This window comes from Felis catus, chromosome B2 (assembly GCF_018350175.1).
Source record: "Felis catus isolate Fca126 chromosome B2, F.catus_Fca126_mat1.0, whole genome shotgun sequence".
Taxonomy (NCBI): Eukaryota; Metazoa; Chordata; class Mammalia; order Carnivora; family Felidae; genus Felis; species Felis catus.
The window spans coordinates 77,906,062-77,919,863 of NC_058372.1; the positions used below are offsets into that span (position 1 = coordinate 77,906,062).

A 13,802-nucleotide genomic window follows, 5' to 3' on the forward strand; every position below is an offset into this window, starting at 1 on the left:
TAGTACCTTAGGCACTAGATCCCTCCTCCGCCCGCCTGGGGAGAAGTCCGAGACAATTTTGACAGTCCATAATCCCACTTTGGCTCTCACGCTTGTGGTCCATGGGTAGGTTTTACCTTCTTGCTTTTCCCCTGCCTCTGGCTTGCCTGCAGGCCAACCGCAAATGCTGCCATTGCCCCAGCCCACCCAGAGCTTTCGCTCACCCGTCCTCTTGGGGAATTAGGACATACGTCCGTAGAAGACTTCGGGGATTGGGGAAAGCCACGCCGGAATCGGGACACTCGAGAGGGCAGCCCCTCCCCAGGGTTCCCCCCCACACCCCCCCACGGTCGCAGCGCCCACGTGACCGACAACAGGCCTCCACCGGCCCGCCCCTTTCGGCCGCAGCAGCCCACTTCCCGCTCGGGGTAAGTAAACCGCGGTTTTCCGCACCGCCCCAACCCCGCCCTCTTCCTTTTCCCTTCCCTTCACCTCCCTCGGGCTCCCTCGCGCCAATCTCCCCGCTCCCCCATCCTCCCCACCGGGCCCTTTGTACGTGCTCGGCGGCGTGCGAGCGCGCCCGGCACGTGACCCCGCCGAACGTGGCATTGTGTTATCACGTGACCCAGGTGCGTACGCGACGGAGCGGGGTGTGAAGATGGCGGACGAAGAGGCCGAGCAGGAGAGGTTGAGTCGCGGCGGAGGCGGCTGCGTCGCGGAGCTGCAGCGCCTGGGCGAGCGGCTGCAGGAGCTGGAGCGACAGCTGCGGGAGAGCCGCGTGCCGGCCGTGGAAGCGGCCACGGAGTACTGTCAGCAGCTGTGCCAGGTGAGGGCGCCTGGGGGTCCCCTCCCCCTTTTCCCCAGCTAGAGAGGGAAGAGGGCGAGCGAGCGCCTGGCGGCCGAGCGGTGGTCGTCGCTGCTGGGGCATCGTTGGCGCCGCCGCCCAGGCGGGAGCGGAGAGTACGAGGCAGGCGCCTTTGTGTGGCTGCCGTTGTGGCGGTTGTTGTCGGCAGTTCCCAACTGGGGGAAGGGAGTTGTGGTCAGGGCGGAAAATCCCCCCGCCCCTTTCCTTCCCCGAACTCGGGACTGCGCGGTCCCCGAGGCTGAGGAGATGTAGACGGCTGAAGACTGGAGCCCTCTCCGCCGCAGGGAGAGGGTAAGGGAGGAATGGAGGCCAGGTCCCCTTTTTCCTCCTCCTCTTATTGTGCACTGGGGATTACCGCGCCCCCCGCCTCTGCGCCTCTGGTTTCCCACTCCGACGGGCCTCCGCCCCCACTGGTTTGATTCCTTTGCTTCCCCCTGCTTTCATCCGTCCCGCCCCCGGCCCCGTCCTCCCTGTCTCCCGGCCTTTGTTGTTCGAGTTTCGCCTTAGGACTGAAGGGGCCTTTGTTGACGTTCTGGGAACAGTCCCCGCCGACCCCTTGGAGCTAGCCGAGACGTTCGGGGGTGGGGGGCGCAGAGGTTGTCCTTTCCTGCCTTTGCTTGCTTGGTGCACCACTTCCATGGTGTGAAGGTTGCTCTCCTCGGTAGAGGAGAGGAGCTCTCCCCTGCTCCTACGGTCGAATGTTTTTGTGGGGCGGCTTTCCAGAGTCCGCTTCTCTTTTGCTTTCACCCTTGGAGGAGTACGGTTTCCTCTGCCCTTCCTCCCGCATCTCCCCGCCACCCTTATTACTTGGATCCTTCCCTATTTGGCATTCTGGTGAAAAGGAGAGAGGATTGAGGTTCTTGTGGACCTGTGCTCAGGTCAGTTTCAGACCTTTCCTTCCTTTTCTTGCACAAGGACACTGCTTTCCAGTAACTGCGTTCTAAGCAGGATTTGGAATGCTAGTAACACTGCTTGATAGCAATCGGAGAGTTTGGGTCTACATTTGGATTTGATTAAAAACCCTCCAGTTACGTTTGAAATTTCAAGGTGCTGTTACTGGTTGTGGTGAAGATTTTGGCTAGATTGTCTTGAGGAGGAAAAAGACCATATCTGCAGGTCCCATTTAGAGTTTATTTGTGAATGTATCATCATAGAGAAATTGTTTTGGAAACATAGTGAGCTTAAGCCAAACAATGGGAGGACCATTTAGAATATTCAAATAGATTTCATTTTAATTTTTCACCTCCAAGTTCTGAAATTTTTTCTTTATAAGATAAGGGATACTTGAACACCTACAAAAAATTCAATATGCAAGTTATTGTCACTATTTGGTAGTAGTTCATTATCTAAAAAAAAAAAAAAACAACTTTGTCAGATTAGGTGGTGACTTCTCTAGCAGTATATGCAATGTGAAAGCTCCCCACTTAGCGTACTCTAGGTCTGGTGAATACTTGTGTCAAACTTAGAGATTCCATCATTCCTTTGAATCCTTGTTTTAAAGAATTGTTGAAATTTGCCAATTTGACCTGCCTGGAACTACCAACTTGTTAATTGGTCTTTTAGATGTATTTATTTTAGATATAAAAGAATACTTAACACCCTTTTAAGGGAAAGTCTTTCTTTATAAGTGAAGTCTGATTTTTAGCCTTTGAAAAGTATTAAAGTCTAGCTTTGCTTAAAGATACTTTTCAGATAGCAGTGTCCACAGATGGGTTTAAGGCTAATTAATGTAAATACACTTGGCCAGCAATATTTTTACGCAGGATTAATAATTCTGGGAAAATGGAATCTCATGCAGGTAGGACTTTTTTGAGTGTATGCCACATCATAAAGTTATCACTTTCAAAAGTATTTTTAATGGATGAAGCAGCATTTCTTTTTATTGATATGAAAAGAATTTCCTGTATTCCTTTTAAGCTATTAGTCTTATAATATGTAAATAGTTTTTATTGACCCATGCTACAGGAAACATAATAAAACAAATACTGGATTTGTGGATTTCAAGAATAATGAAATATTTCGTGCATTAAAATCCCACAATAATTTAAATGCATTTGAAAGTAATCTCCATTACTTGAACAGTTAGAATGTATCTGATATTTGATCCCTCTAGAACATACTCTTTTGTTGTTGTTGTTGTTGTTGTTGTTGTTGTTGTTGTTGTTTTTAAGTAACCTGTTACTGTTTAGTGATTTTGTTAAATGGGAGGTAACTTGAAACATAATTGTTTCTTTAAAATTGTATCCCAGCCATTATTACTTAACATTCTGATATGAGTTGAGCAAAGAAGTGGTTAACAAAGAATTTATTAGAGCAATCTAAAAACAGTACTTGAAATGCTAGGGAGCTAGAAATTATGTCCTGATTTCTAGCGTTGAGATTAGCTTTTTCTATGTAAGGGTTTCCCACAAAACTGGGATATTTACATGCTTCAGAAAGACAAAGATAAATATTTGTCAGTGGGCTTCAGAGTTAATATTCTCTATGTGTTAATGCTTAGTGCTTGTGTGATCCTAACTTGCATTTATTTTAAAAAATGAATTAGTTTAAAGAAATGAATTAGTTTATATTTTGAGTTTTTACCTCAGCAACAGATGAGTTTCTGGAGAATATGGTGAAACCTACATAAGTAGAAGTTGCTTATACATCCTAGTTAGTAGATTTTTTTTTTAATTAAGTACAATAGATTGCGTTCTGAGAAGTAAAGTAGAAATAAAAGACATTAAATTTTTCTCACTGTTAACAGTATTGTTTTCTTTATATTGAGTTGGAAGTATGCCCCCTTTTTACTTTTATACCTGAACATTTGCTTAAAGCTGAAGTAGGAGGAGGGAAAGGTGGGAAAGGATGAGCGTGAGAGAGTACCTGTCAGAACTCAAAAATTTCCTTAAATCTTTGCAAGCTAGCTTTAATATGGGTAATGTAATTGACTTATTAATTTTATTTTTTTTTAAGTTTATTTATTTTGAGAGGAGAGAGAGAGAATGCACACTGGGGAGGGTCAGAGAGAATCCCACGCAGGCCCTGTACTGCCAGTGCAGAGCCCATTGCAGGGCTCATACTCCCCAACTGTGAGATCATGACCTGAGCAGAAGTGCGAAGCTTAACCAGCTGAGCCATCCAGGCACCCTGACTTACTAATTTTCTTAAAATCCGCTTAGAATAAGAATATAGGATAGCCAGAAGTAATTTCTTGCACTTATTTGTGTCAGGATAATTACTATATAAAAATTGATTATAGTTGGAACTTCTTGGGCTATTTTTTTGTGTTAGACCTGGTCAGTATTCACTCACTCACTCACCATCGTTAATGAATACCTACACTGTGGGCCAGGCAGATCTGGTCCCTGGCTTGAGGAGCCTACAGTCTCTGAAGGAAGGTAAACAACTAATTGTAGTAAACTGTGATTTGTATCTTTTATTTCTGAGATCAGTGTAGTAAAATGGAAAGCTACTTATTTGGAAGTTTAAACAAAAGCATTTCAATAGAAGAATTATTCTTTTTTTTTTTTTTTTTTAATTTTTTTTTTCAACGTTTATTTATTTTTGGGACAGAGAGAGACAGAGCATGAACGGGGGAGGGGCAGAGAGAGAGGGACACACAGAATCGGAAACAGGCTCCAGGCTCTGAGCCATCAGCCCAGAGCCTGACGCGGGGCTCGAACTCCCGGACCGCGAGATCGTGACCTGGCTGAAGTCGGACGCTTAACCGACTGCGCCACCCAGGCGCCCCGAAGAATTATTCTTAAAGGATTTTAAAATAATTACTTAAAAAGTTAAGCCATTGTAATAGTTGGAAGAATGATTTGTTGGGGCATGATGTTGACAGCATTATATACTGGGCTGGATGACTGGTTGATTAATACATGAATTGTCACTGGTTTTGGCCATTTATCTTCTGGTGACCGATAATTATTTGAAAAGGTTGAATTGATTTGTGGAAATAAGTTTGTATTTTGTATCTGCATGCTTTCATTCATACAAGTAGTGTTTCTCAACTGGCATAGTCCTTTTCTTCCTGAAGCTCTCTCTTTTAAGGCATTTGAAAATAGGTGGGGTCAGTTTGTCATTTGCAGGATCTGTGGATGTGATAGTGACATTTAGTGCCCATGGGCCATGGGTGCTAACTTTTGAGGTGATCAGGACAGTTACACCCCACTGAAAAGTATTCCTCTGCCTAAATATCCAGAATGTTCTTTGGAGGAACACAACAGAAAGAAAAATAACATATTAGGAAGACTTTTAAAAGTTATTATGCTCTTTTCATTTTAAGATAATATAGTTAGCATATTAAGAAATGTGGTTAATCTGGAACAGGTCCAGGTAAATGCTTGGCCATATTTAAATTCACACTGAGCTTGAGAGGTCAAGAAAATTTCTGCTTCCTTAGTAGAAATTGCAAGTAGTTACTTAAACAATTACTAAAACAATTCACTTTTACTGGGGTAAGTGGGTAGCAATTTCAGCATCCTTTATTGTCCTGATTAAAGCAGAGGTTTGACCTTTTGATATAATTAAAATTCTGTACTTTTAAGAAAGCATTTAATGCAAAGACTAGATTTAGATGTTAGCAGGGGATATAAGATACAGAAGATTCTAGTATATAAAATAATAAGATTTAAATGAAACTTCAAGATGGTAGTTGAAGAAGTGTCAAAAGACAGTGTATCATTAACAGATTTACTTTATTTTTTTATTTTATTTTTTAAATTGAAAATGTAGTGTAACGAAATTTTTTTTTAATTCAAACAGAGAAAGGGCATACAGTAAAAACTTGATCTTCCAACCCCAGGCCTCCTGTCACCCTCCACAAAGACAGTTCCCCAATAGTTTTTTTATCCATCTTTCCAGAAATACATATTTGTCCTTTTTAAAAATTTAAGTAGACATATTATATACTGCATCTTGCTTTTATTCACCAAAAATATCTCTTCGAGATCACTCCATAGTTGCTCGTGTAAATCTGTTTTTCTTTTTTTTAACGTTTATTCATCTTTGAGAGACAGAGAGAGACAGAGCATGAGTGAGGAAGGGGTAGAGAGAGGGAGACACAGAATCCGAAGCTCCAGGCTCTGAGCTGTCAGCACAGAGCCCGACGCCAGGCTTGAACTAATGAACTGTGAGATTATGACCTGAGCCAAAGTCAGATGCTCAACCGACTGAGCCACCATCCAGGCGCCCCATCTTTTTAAAAATTTTTTAATGTTATTTATTTTTGAGAAAGAGAGAAACAGAGTGTGAACGGGGCAGGGGCAGAGAGAGAGGGAGACACAAATCTGTAGCAGGCTGCAGGCTCTGAGCTGTCAGCACAGAACCCGATGTGGGGCTTGAACTCACAAACCAGGAGATCATGACCTGAGCTGAAGTCGGACGCTTTAACCCAGTGAGCCACCCAGGCACCCCATATGTTTTTCTATTTTTAATGTTTATTTATTTTTGAGAGAAAGAGGGGGAGACATAGAATCTGAAGCAGGCTCCAGACTCTGAACTGTCAGCACAGAACCTGATGCGGGTCTTGAACCCATGAACCACAAGCTCATGACCTGAGCTGAAGTCCAGTGCTCAACCAACTGAGCCACTCAGGCACCCCTATGTTTTTCTATTTTTAAACTGCATGGTAATTCCAGTCTGTGGCCATGCTTAGTTAATTATTGGTGGCTATTTAGATAAATAAGTTAATTTTTTGCATAATAATTTCAATAAATTGTTCAAAGTAAGAGGTAAGCACTCTGGCTGGGGTATCAGAGAAAGCTTTACTGAGATAGGATTTGAGCTGGGCCTTAATACTTGTATTAACTAGTGCCTTATTGGTGTAAGAAACAAAAATCAAAACTATTAGAAGAGCTACTGAGTACTTAAATTATATAGTTAAAATATTTTAATGTATATTTTAGTTTCATCTGTTTGATACAAGTTCATTCTTTTGCTTATCTGCCTGTTTTCTTAGCTTTATTATAGTGGTATTTTGAAAATGCTCGCTTTCTTAAAAAAAGCTAAATTTTATTCTTTTGATTATTAGAGGATATCTTAAGTTAATTTTTAGGACACTTCTAATCAGAAGAAAAGATGGCTTGCTTGTTAATTAGTGATAATTACTTTAGGTATTGAGGGAGTAATAAGTCATTTAAACTTTAAAAGTGTAGGTAATGCTCAGGGGAAATAAATTTTTAAATGTTCATAATTAGTATGATTTCATATTAGAGATACTAAATTCTACTTTCCAGAATATGCTTATGCCAATTTTAGCAAAGGAAAACTTTACCAAATTTTGCTTGCCTCCTTTTTGACACTTTCTGGTCCTAAATTGAAATAGGGCAAGATAAGATGTATTCTGCAATTGCTCTTCATAATATTTTATATCACTAATCTGCAAAACCAAGAATCTTTGAAAATATATGTTCTTAACTATATGAAATTGTTGGTCTATTTATTTGCCTTGAAATTCTGTCAAAGTTGAGAAATTACCTTGTTTTTTTCCAACTCCCACACATAAATCCAGTTCATAAAATTAACCAGTCACCATGAAAGAAGCCTCATTTATAAAAGGGAAAGTTTGTTATTAATGTATTTGTTACATACTCCCTGTATTGTTTTCCAGGAGAACCTCTTGATTTGTTATTTCTCTTTCAGCCTTGAGAGTTGCGCAGTGCACCTCAAAAACAAAAAAAAATTTTTCCTTCCCCCCCTTGACTTTACATTACAAAAACTTAACGGTCTGTAAATACATATATTTAGCCAAGAAGATATGTTAAAATTCAATTACATGTATCTTTTCTTAATGTATTTTAGATAATTAAATTCCTCATGTGGGAGTACTAAGGGAGCTATGGAGCATTATGGAGCTCTCTGCCTTCAAAGCTCTTAGAAAAATTAAGGCATATATTGAGTTAAGCAATAATATTAGATAGTAAAATAGTCATAAATACAATAAGTGGAGTATGAAGTAAGAGAACTGGTCATTTTGAAATTAATTTAGTAAAAATTAGGCAGGAAAGGAAAACACTATTTACATTGGGTCTTGAATGAATTTAGATAACCAAACAAGTGGGAAGGATGGGAATAAACACCCAGAAAAATGGAACAACTTCAAACTGGCATCTTGGATGAAAATATCAGGAGTTGGTTTGAAAAATAGGTTAGAAAAGTGTAAGAACCAGACTAAGGGTTTAGGATCCAAACAAAGGAATTTTAATGAATCTTTTAAGTGTAGATAATATATAGTTACATTGACTAAAGACTCTCTTTTCTAAATTTGGGGCATTGAAACAAACAAAAAGAAGTTCACAATGGTAAAACCTTTGGTATTTGTTTCCTAAGTAGGCTTCATGCCCAACATGGGGCTTGAACCCTGAGATTGAGAGTCACATGCTCTACTGACTGAGCCAGCCAGGCACCCCCAACTTTGTTTTTTCTTGAAGTATCCTGAGTCAGTTTTATTGCAGTGTGACAAACTACCCAAAAACATAGTGGCTTTGGAAGAAGAGGTGTTTGGTTGGGGCTTGGAACTGAGGTTCCAGCTGAGGTCAAGAGTCACATGCTCTAACAATTGAGCCAGCCAGGTGCCCCAGAAGAATAGCTGTTTTTATTACTGTTCTCAAGTCTGTGGGTCTGTTGGGTGGTCTGCAGTCAGCTGGTAGGTTGTGTGGGGCTGAATGTCCCAGATGGTCTCACTAATTTGTCTTGTGGTTGTCAGGTGGGTTGGTCAAGGTTCTTCAGTTGGGTTGGCTCATCCCCACTCTTATCATCTAGTAAGGTAACCTAGGATTTTGTTACATGGCAGGAAGAGAACAAGTTCTACTGCACAACTGCTTTTTAAACCTCTGCATGTGTCGCATTTGCCATGGTCCCTTTGGGTACAACAAGTGATCAAACCCAGCTTCTTTTGGGTTCAGGGAGATGTGATTCTTTAGGGATCATTTATGTAACGATCTACCACATATCTCATTTTCCTTTATTCCCCACTGCAATTTCAGGCACTTTTATAGGTCAAATTAAAATTTTTCCTCTCTTGGGGCGCCTGGGTGGCGCAGTCGGTTAAGCGTCCGACTTCAGCCAGGTCACGATCTCGCGGTCCGTGAGTTCGAGCCCCGCGTCAGGCTCTGGGCTGATGGCTCGGAGCCTGGAGCCTGTTTCCGATTCTGTGTCTCCCTCTCTCTCTGCCCCTCCCCTGTTCATGCTCTGTCTCTCTCTGTCCCAAAAATAAATAAACGTTAAAAAAAAAAAAATTAAAATTTTTCCTCTCTATAGCCCTGTCTTTGCTTTTTTTTGGTCACCCATATTCAGTAATCAAAGCACAGCTCTCTGTTCCTTTTCTGTTAGTTTGCAAAAGATATTTTCAGTCTTTTTTTTTAAGATTTTTTAAACGTTTATTTATTTATTTTGAGAGAGAGCGCATGTGGCATGTGAGGGAGGTGCAGAGAGAGAGAGAAAGAGAGAATCCCAAGCAGGCTACACGCTATGCTGAGATCATGACCTGAGCCGAAATCAAGAGTCAGCCACATAACCCAACTGAGCCACCCAGGTGCCCCATCGAGTCTCTTTTACTAATCTTATTCTTTACTTACAATTTTTTTTTAATGTTTATTTATTTTTGACAGAGGGAGAGTGTGTGCGCATGCATGCAAGAAAGAGCCAGTGGGGGAGGGGCAGAAAGAGAGGGAGACACAGAATCTGAAGCAGGCTCCAGGCTCTGAGCTGTCAACACAGAGCCTGATGTGGGTCTCGAACCCACAAACCATGAGCTCATGACCTGAGCCGAAGTCAGACACTTAACCAACTGAGCCACCTACCCGCCCCTAATCTCATTCTTTAAATAGAAGAAGGGTATCCCTACTACATGACTCAAACTTTGGAAAATTTGTAGAACAACCTCTTTATTTACAATAGTTCACCTTAATGTTAAATTTGGTCGCAGTTTGGTGTTTTGTGCTGTCTATACATTGTACAGTCCAATAATAGCATCCTAGTTCTTATCTTAATCTTTGGCCCTCTTTTTTTCTTAACTGATGAACTTGCTTTTAACCTTACTTTCTATTTATGAAATTCCCCAATATCCTGCTTTTATCTTTGTACCTAATTGGCAGTCCAGTACTTACAACAGTGTTTCTCAAATTTGAGTTTGCAGAAACCCAAGAGACTGAGTCTATAGATCTTACAGTTACAAGTTTTGACCTCAGCTCATAGATTAAGATGTAACTTTTTTTTAACTTCAGCACTTAGTTGTCACACTGAACTATCACAAAACCATATATATCCTTACAATGTGTGATGCATTCTATTTTATTATTTATTATTATTTTGAAAAGCTGCTCTTGATTTTATAGTCCACTGATAGTCATAACCAGCAGTTTGGAAAATACTACTTGTAGGGTCATCACTGTGCTCAGTTTAGTAGTTAAGTACAAAGGTAGGCAGTCCTGAGTTTATCAGTTGGCCTTCTAGCTGATTCAGAACATTCTTATATTTTATTTAGGAGGAGCATCAAAATTAAAATACAGTTTTAAGTTTTTTTACAGTGAATGCTGGAAACTGCATTATGACCATGGAACCCAGTTTGAGAAATACTGGTGCATAGCATAACATACAAATTTAAGCCTTAGCCCAGGGCTCTGTTTGCTCTGTTGTTTATTTTTGTCCATCCTTTCACTGTTCAGTGGGAACTTTCTGCTCCATGTAAATTGGTCTCTTCATTCCTTACAAGTATACCTGTTCATTTTACTTCCTTTGTGACTTGACTTAGAGGAGCCATGTTATGTAGTAGAAAGCCGGATGGATTTGATTTCAAATATGAGCTCCTCTGCAATCTGGACAAGATCTTTAGCTCATGCTTTCTTTGAAAAAATAAGGCTGGGGTGAGAGTGAAGCTTGAAGTTAGAGGCTGGACTAAGCAAATTGAAGAGGAAAGATTTAATGTTCAGAACAAGCACTGTTAGATCCTTTACTAATAGTGAATTGTTTAATCTGAAGACCTGTGAGATCATAGGATTAAATACCATTCATTTGTTTAAATGTCCCATTTAATCCAAATTGCTTCATAGGATCTCATCATTACTATGTAATACTTGTTTGGTATGACACTGAATCATTAGAGAATATTAAATTTTATTAGGCATTTGTTTAGGAAGACAGATATTTGGTTAAATGGCTAAAATAAAGCAGTTCAAATATCTGGACAGTGTATTCATGTGGAACATTTGGCATCCTTATTGATGCCTGACATAGGCAATGTTATATATTAACTTTATACCTTGTAGATACAGGTTTTATATTTATAAAGAGGTAATCTAAATTTAAAAGTGGTAATTAATAATTGACTTGATTCCTACCCCAACCAGTTTTATGGGGATATATGAAAGTTAGCATATCAGATATGTATGCTGTAGTAATTTTGGTTTACCAAAGTTAATTGAAGCAAATATTTGTGATTTTTAAAAATTTTTTTAATTAAATAAATTTTTAATGTTTATTTTTGAGAGAGAGAGGGTTAGAGTGCAAGCGGGGGAGAGGCAGAGAGAGGGAGACACAGAATCTGAAGCAGGCTTCAGGCTCCTAGCTGTCAGCACAGAGCCCAATGTGGGACTTGAACTCATGAACCATGAGATCATGACCTGAGCTGAAGTTGGTCAGATGCTTTATTGACTGAGCTACCCAGGTGCCGTGGTTTTTTTTTTTTTTTTTTTTTTTGGAGAGTGAGTGCACATGTATTGGGTGCACAGAGTGGGGGGAGCAGGTAGAGGGAGAGAGGATTTTATTGTATTTTATTTTTTAAATGTTTATTTATTTTTAAGTTTGTTTATTTATTTTGGTGGGGGGGGAGCGGGAAGAGAGCCAGCAGGAGAGTACAAGTTGGGGAGGGGCAAAGAGGGAGACAGAGAATCCCAAGCAGTCTCCATGCTGTCAGCACAGAGCCTGATGCAGGGCTTGAACTCACTAACCATGAGCTCATGACCTGAGCTGAAATGAAGAGTCAGATGCCTAACTGAGTCTCCCAGGTGTCCGTATTTATTTATTTTTGAGAGAGAGTGGAGGAGGGGCAGAGAGAATTTCAAGCAGGCTGTGCACTGACAGTGCAGGTGTAGGTTCTATGTAGGGCTTGAACTCATGAACTGTGAGATCATGACCTGAGACGAAATCAAGAGTCAGATGGTTAACCAACATAGCCACCCAGGTGCCCTGCAGATATATGTGATTTTTGAAAGACAATTATTTCCTTTAAGTAGCAGTGATTTTACTACCTTTTTTAGGTGAGCTATTATCATCAAAACCAGGCATTTAGAATTTTATTTTATTTATATTAGAGAGAGAGAAGTGTGCACTTAAGCTGGGGAGAGAAACAGAGGGGCAGAGAGAGAATCTTAAGCAGGCTCCATGCTCAGAGTCCAGTTCCATGACCCTGGGATCATGACCTGATCTGAAATCAGGAGTTGGACACTCAACTGACTGAGCCACCTAGATGCCCCTAGAATTTTGTTAACTCCAAATCAATAGCTTACATTTTGTATTTTCTATATAAGCATTTCTTGATCTTTCCCTAAGTTTTGCAGGTATGGTCTCAGTCAATAAAAAACCTGAAACATTACATGTCTAACTTAAAAGTATTAACATTTTATCAATTCATACTCTGCAAAATACAAATTTTTATTTTTAATATTTTGAAAAAAACTTTCACAAGATTATATATATATTTTTAACTTTTTTAATGTTTATTTATTTTTGAGAGGGAGAGACAGAGCATGAGCAGAGGAGGGGCAAAGAGAAAGGGAGACACAGAATCTGAAGTAGGATCCAGGCTCTGTTGCTGTCAGCACAGAGCCCGATGTGGGGCTCAAACTCACAGACTGTGAGATCATGACCTGAGCTGAAGTTGGACGCTTAACCGACTGACCCACCCAGGTGCCCCTCACAGATTATATTTCTAAAGAATAAAACATGAAGTTTAATAAAATACTTGTTAAAATTGATACTTAAGTAGTTTGAATCTTGTGATGTACTGTGATTTGGACTTATCCAAATCATATTTGTATCACTTTATTTTAAAGCTCTATTAGGGAAATTAAAAAAAAAATTGTTGCCTGCTTAAATTGGGATATTACACATAATAACTGATATTATGAATAAAACTTACATTCTCAAAGTGATCATGAAGTTCATGGTCAGCATGAAGATATTTTGTAGGAAACAGTTCGGAATGCTTGTATCATAACTAGGTGTTTCTTTAGTAATTAAGAATTCACCCTAGTATGTAAAACTGAATATGTTGACAAGAAGTGAGTCAGACTTAGTATATACAATATTGTGGCCTGTTTATAAAATATTTCTGAAAACGTGACCTGATGTTGTAAATGCTACCTTAAAGAGATTAAAAAAAAAATTTTTTTTTTAACATTTATTCATCTTTGAGAGACAGAGACAGAGTGTGAGCAGGGGAGGGGCAGAGAGAGGGAGACACAGAATTTGAAGCAGCCTCCAGACTCTGAGCTGTCAGCACAGAGCCCAGTGTGGGGCTTGAACTCCCAGACTGCAAGATCACGACCTGAGCTGAAGTCGAAAGCTGAGCCACCCAGGCGCCCCAAAGAGAAATTATTTTTAACACAAAAAAGATATTTGAGGATTTACCTATCTTCATTGAAACCATTTGTGGTGTTTGACACCCCCCGCCCCCCCCCCCCCCGGGGGGGGGCGAATCTTTTCTAAATCTTGTTTTCCTTGATGAAAGAAACCTGTTCTTTGTATCCTGTCTTTCATATATACTTTTCTTGACAGCCCATTAGATACTGTGAATTAATGGTTTGGGATTCTAAGGACACTGGTTTTAATTTCCACAAAATTGTTTATTGTGACCCTTGGCATGCTTCTTATAATTTTTGTTTCTTTATCCTTGAAATGGAAATGATACAGACCTTTGCTGTAAGAATTGATAAAAGGCGTAGTTATTTTAAATGATTGTTAAAATATAAAA

At 40.1% G+C, this 13,802-nt stretch overlaps 1 protein-coding gene across 3 annotated transcripts in view; it reads left to right on the forward strand.

Moving 5' to 3' along the window:
- The first annotated feature begins 266 nt into the window (after nt 1-266).
- ZNF292 (zinc finger protein 292) overlaps nt 267-13,802 on the forward strand; it is a 95,556-nt gene continuing 82,020 nt past the window's right edge. The window contains exons 1-2 of one of the 3 annotated variants that reach the window (XM_045057815.1): nt 267-407; nt 609-805. In XM_045057815.1, the coding sequence (XP_044913750.1) occupies nt 638-805 (168 nt within the window). In that variant the 5' untranslated portion in view covers nt 267-407; nt 609-637. Of the gene's footprint in view, nt 408-525; nt 806-1,701; nt 1,723-13,802 lie in introns of those variants that run through there. The other 2 variants (XM_003986354.6, XM_045057814.1) reach the window with 2 other exon arrangements.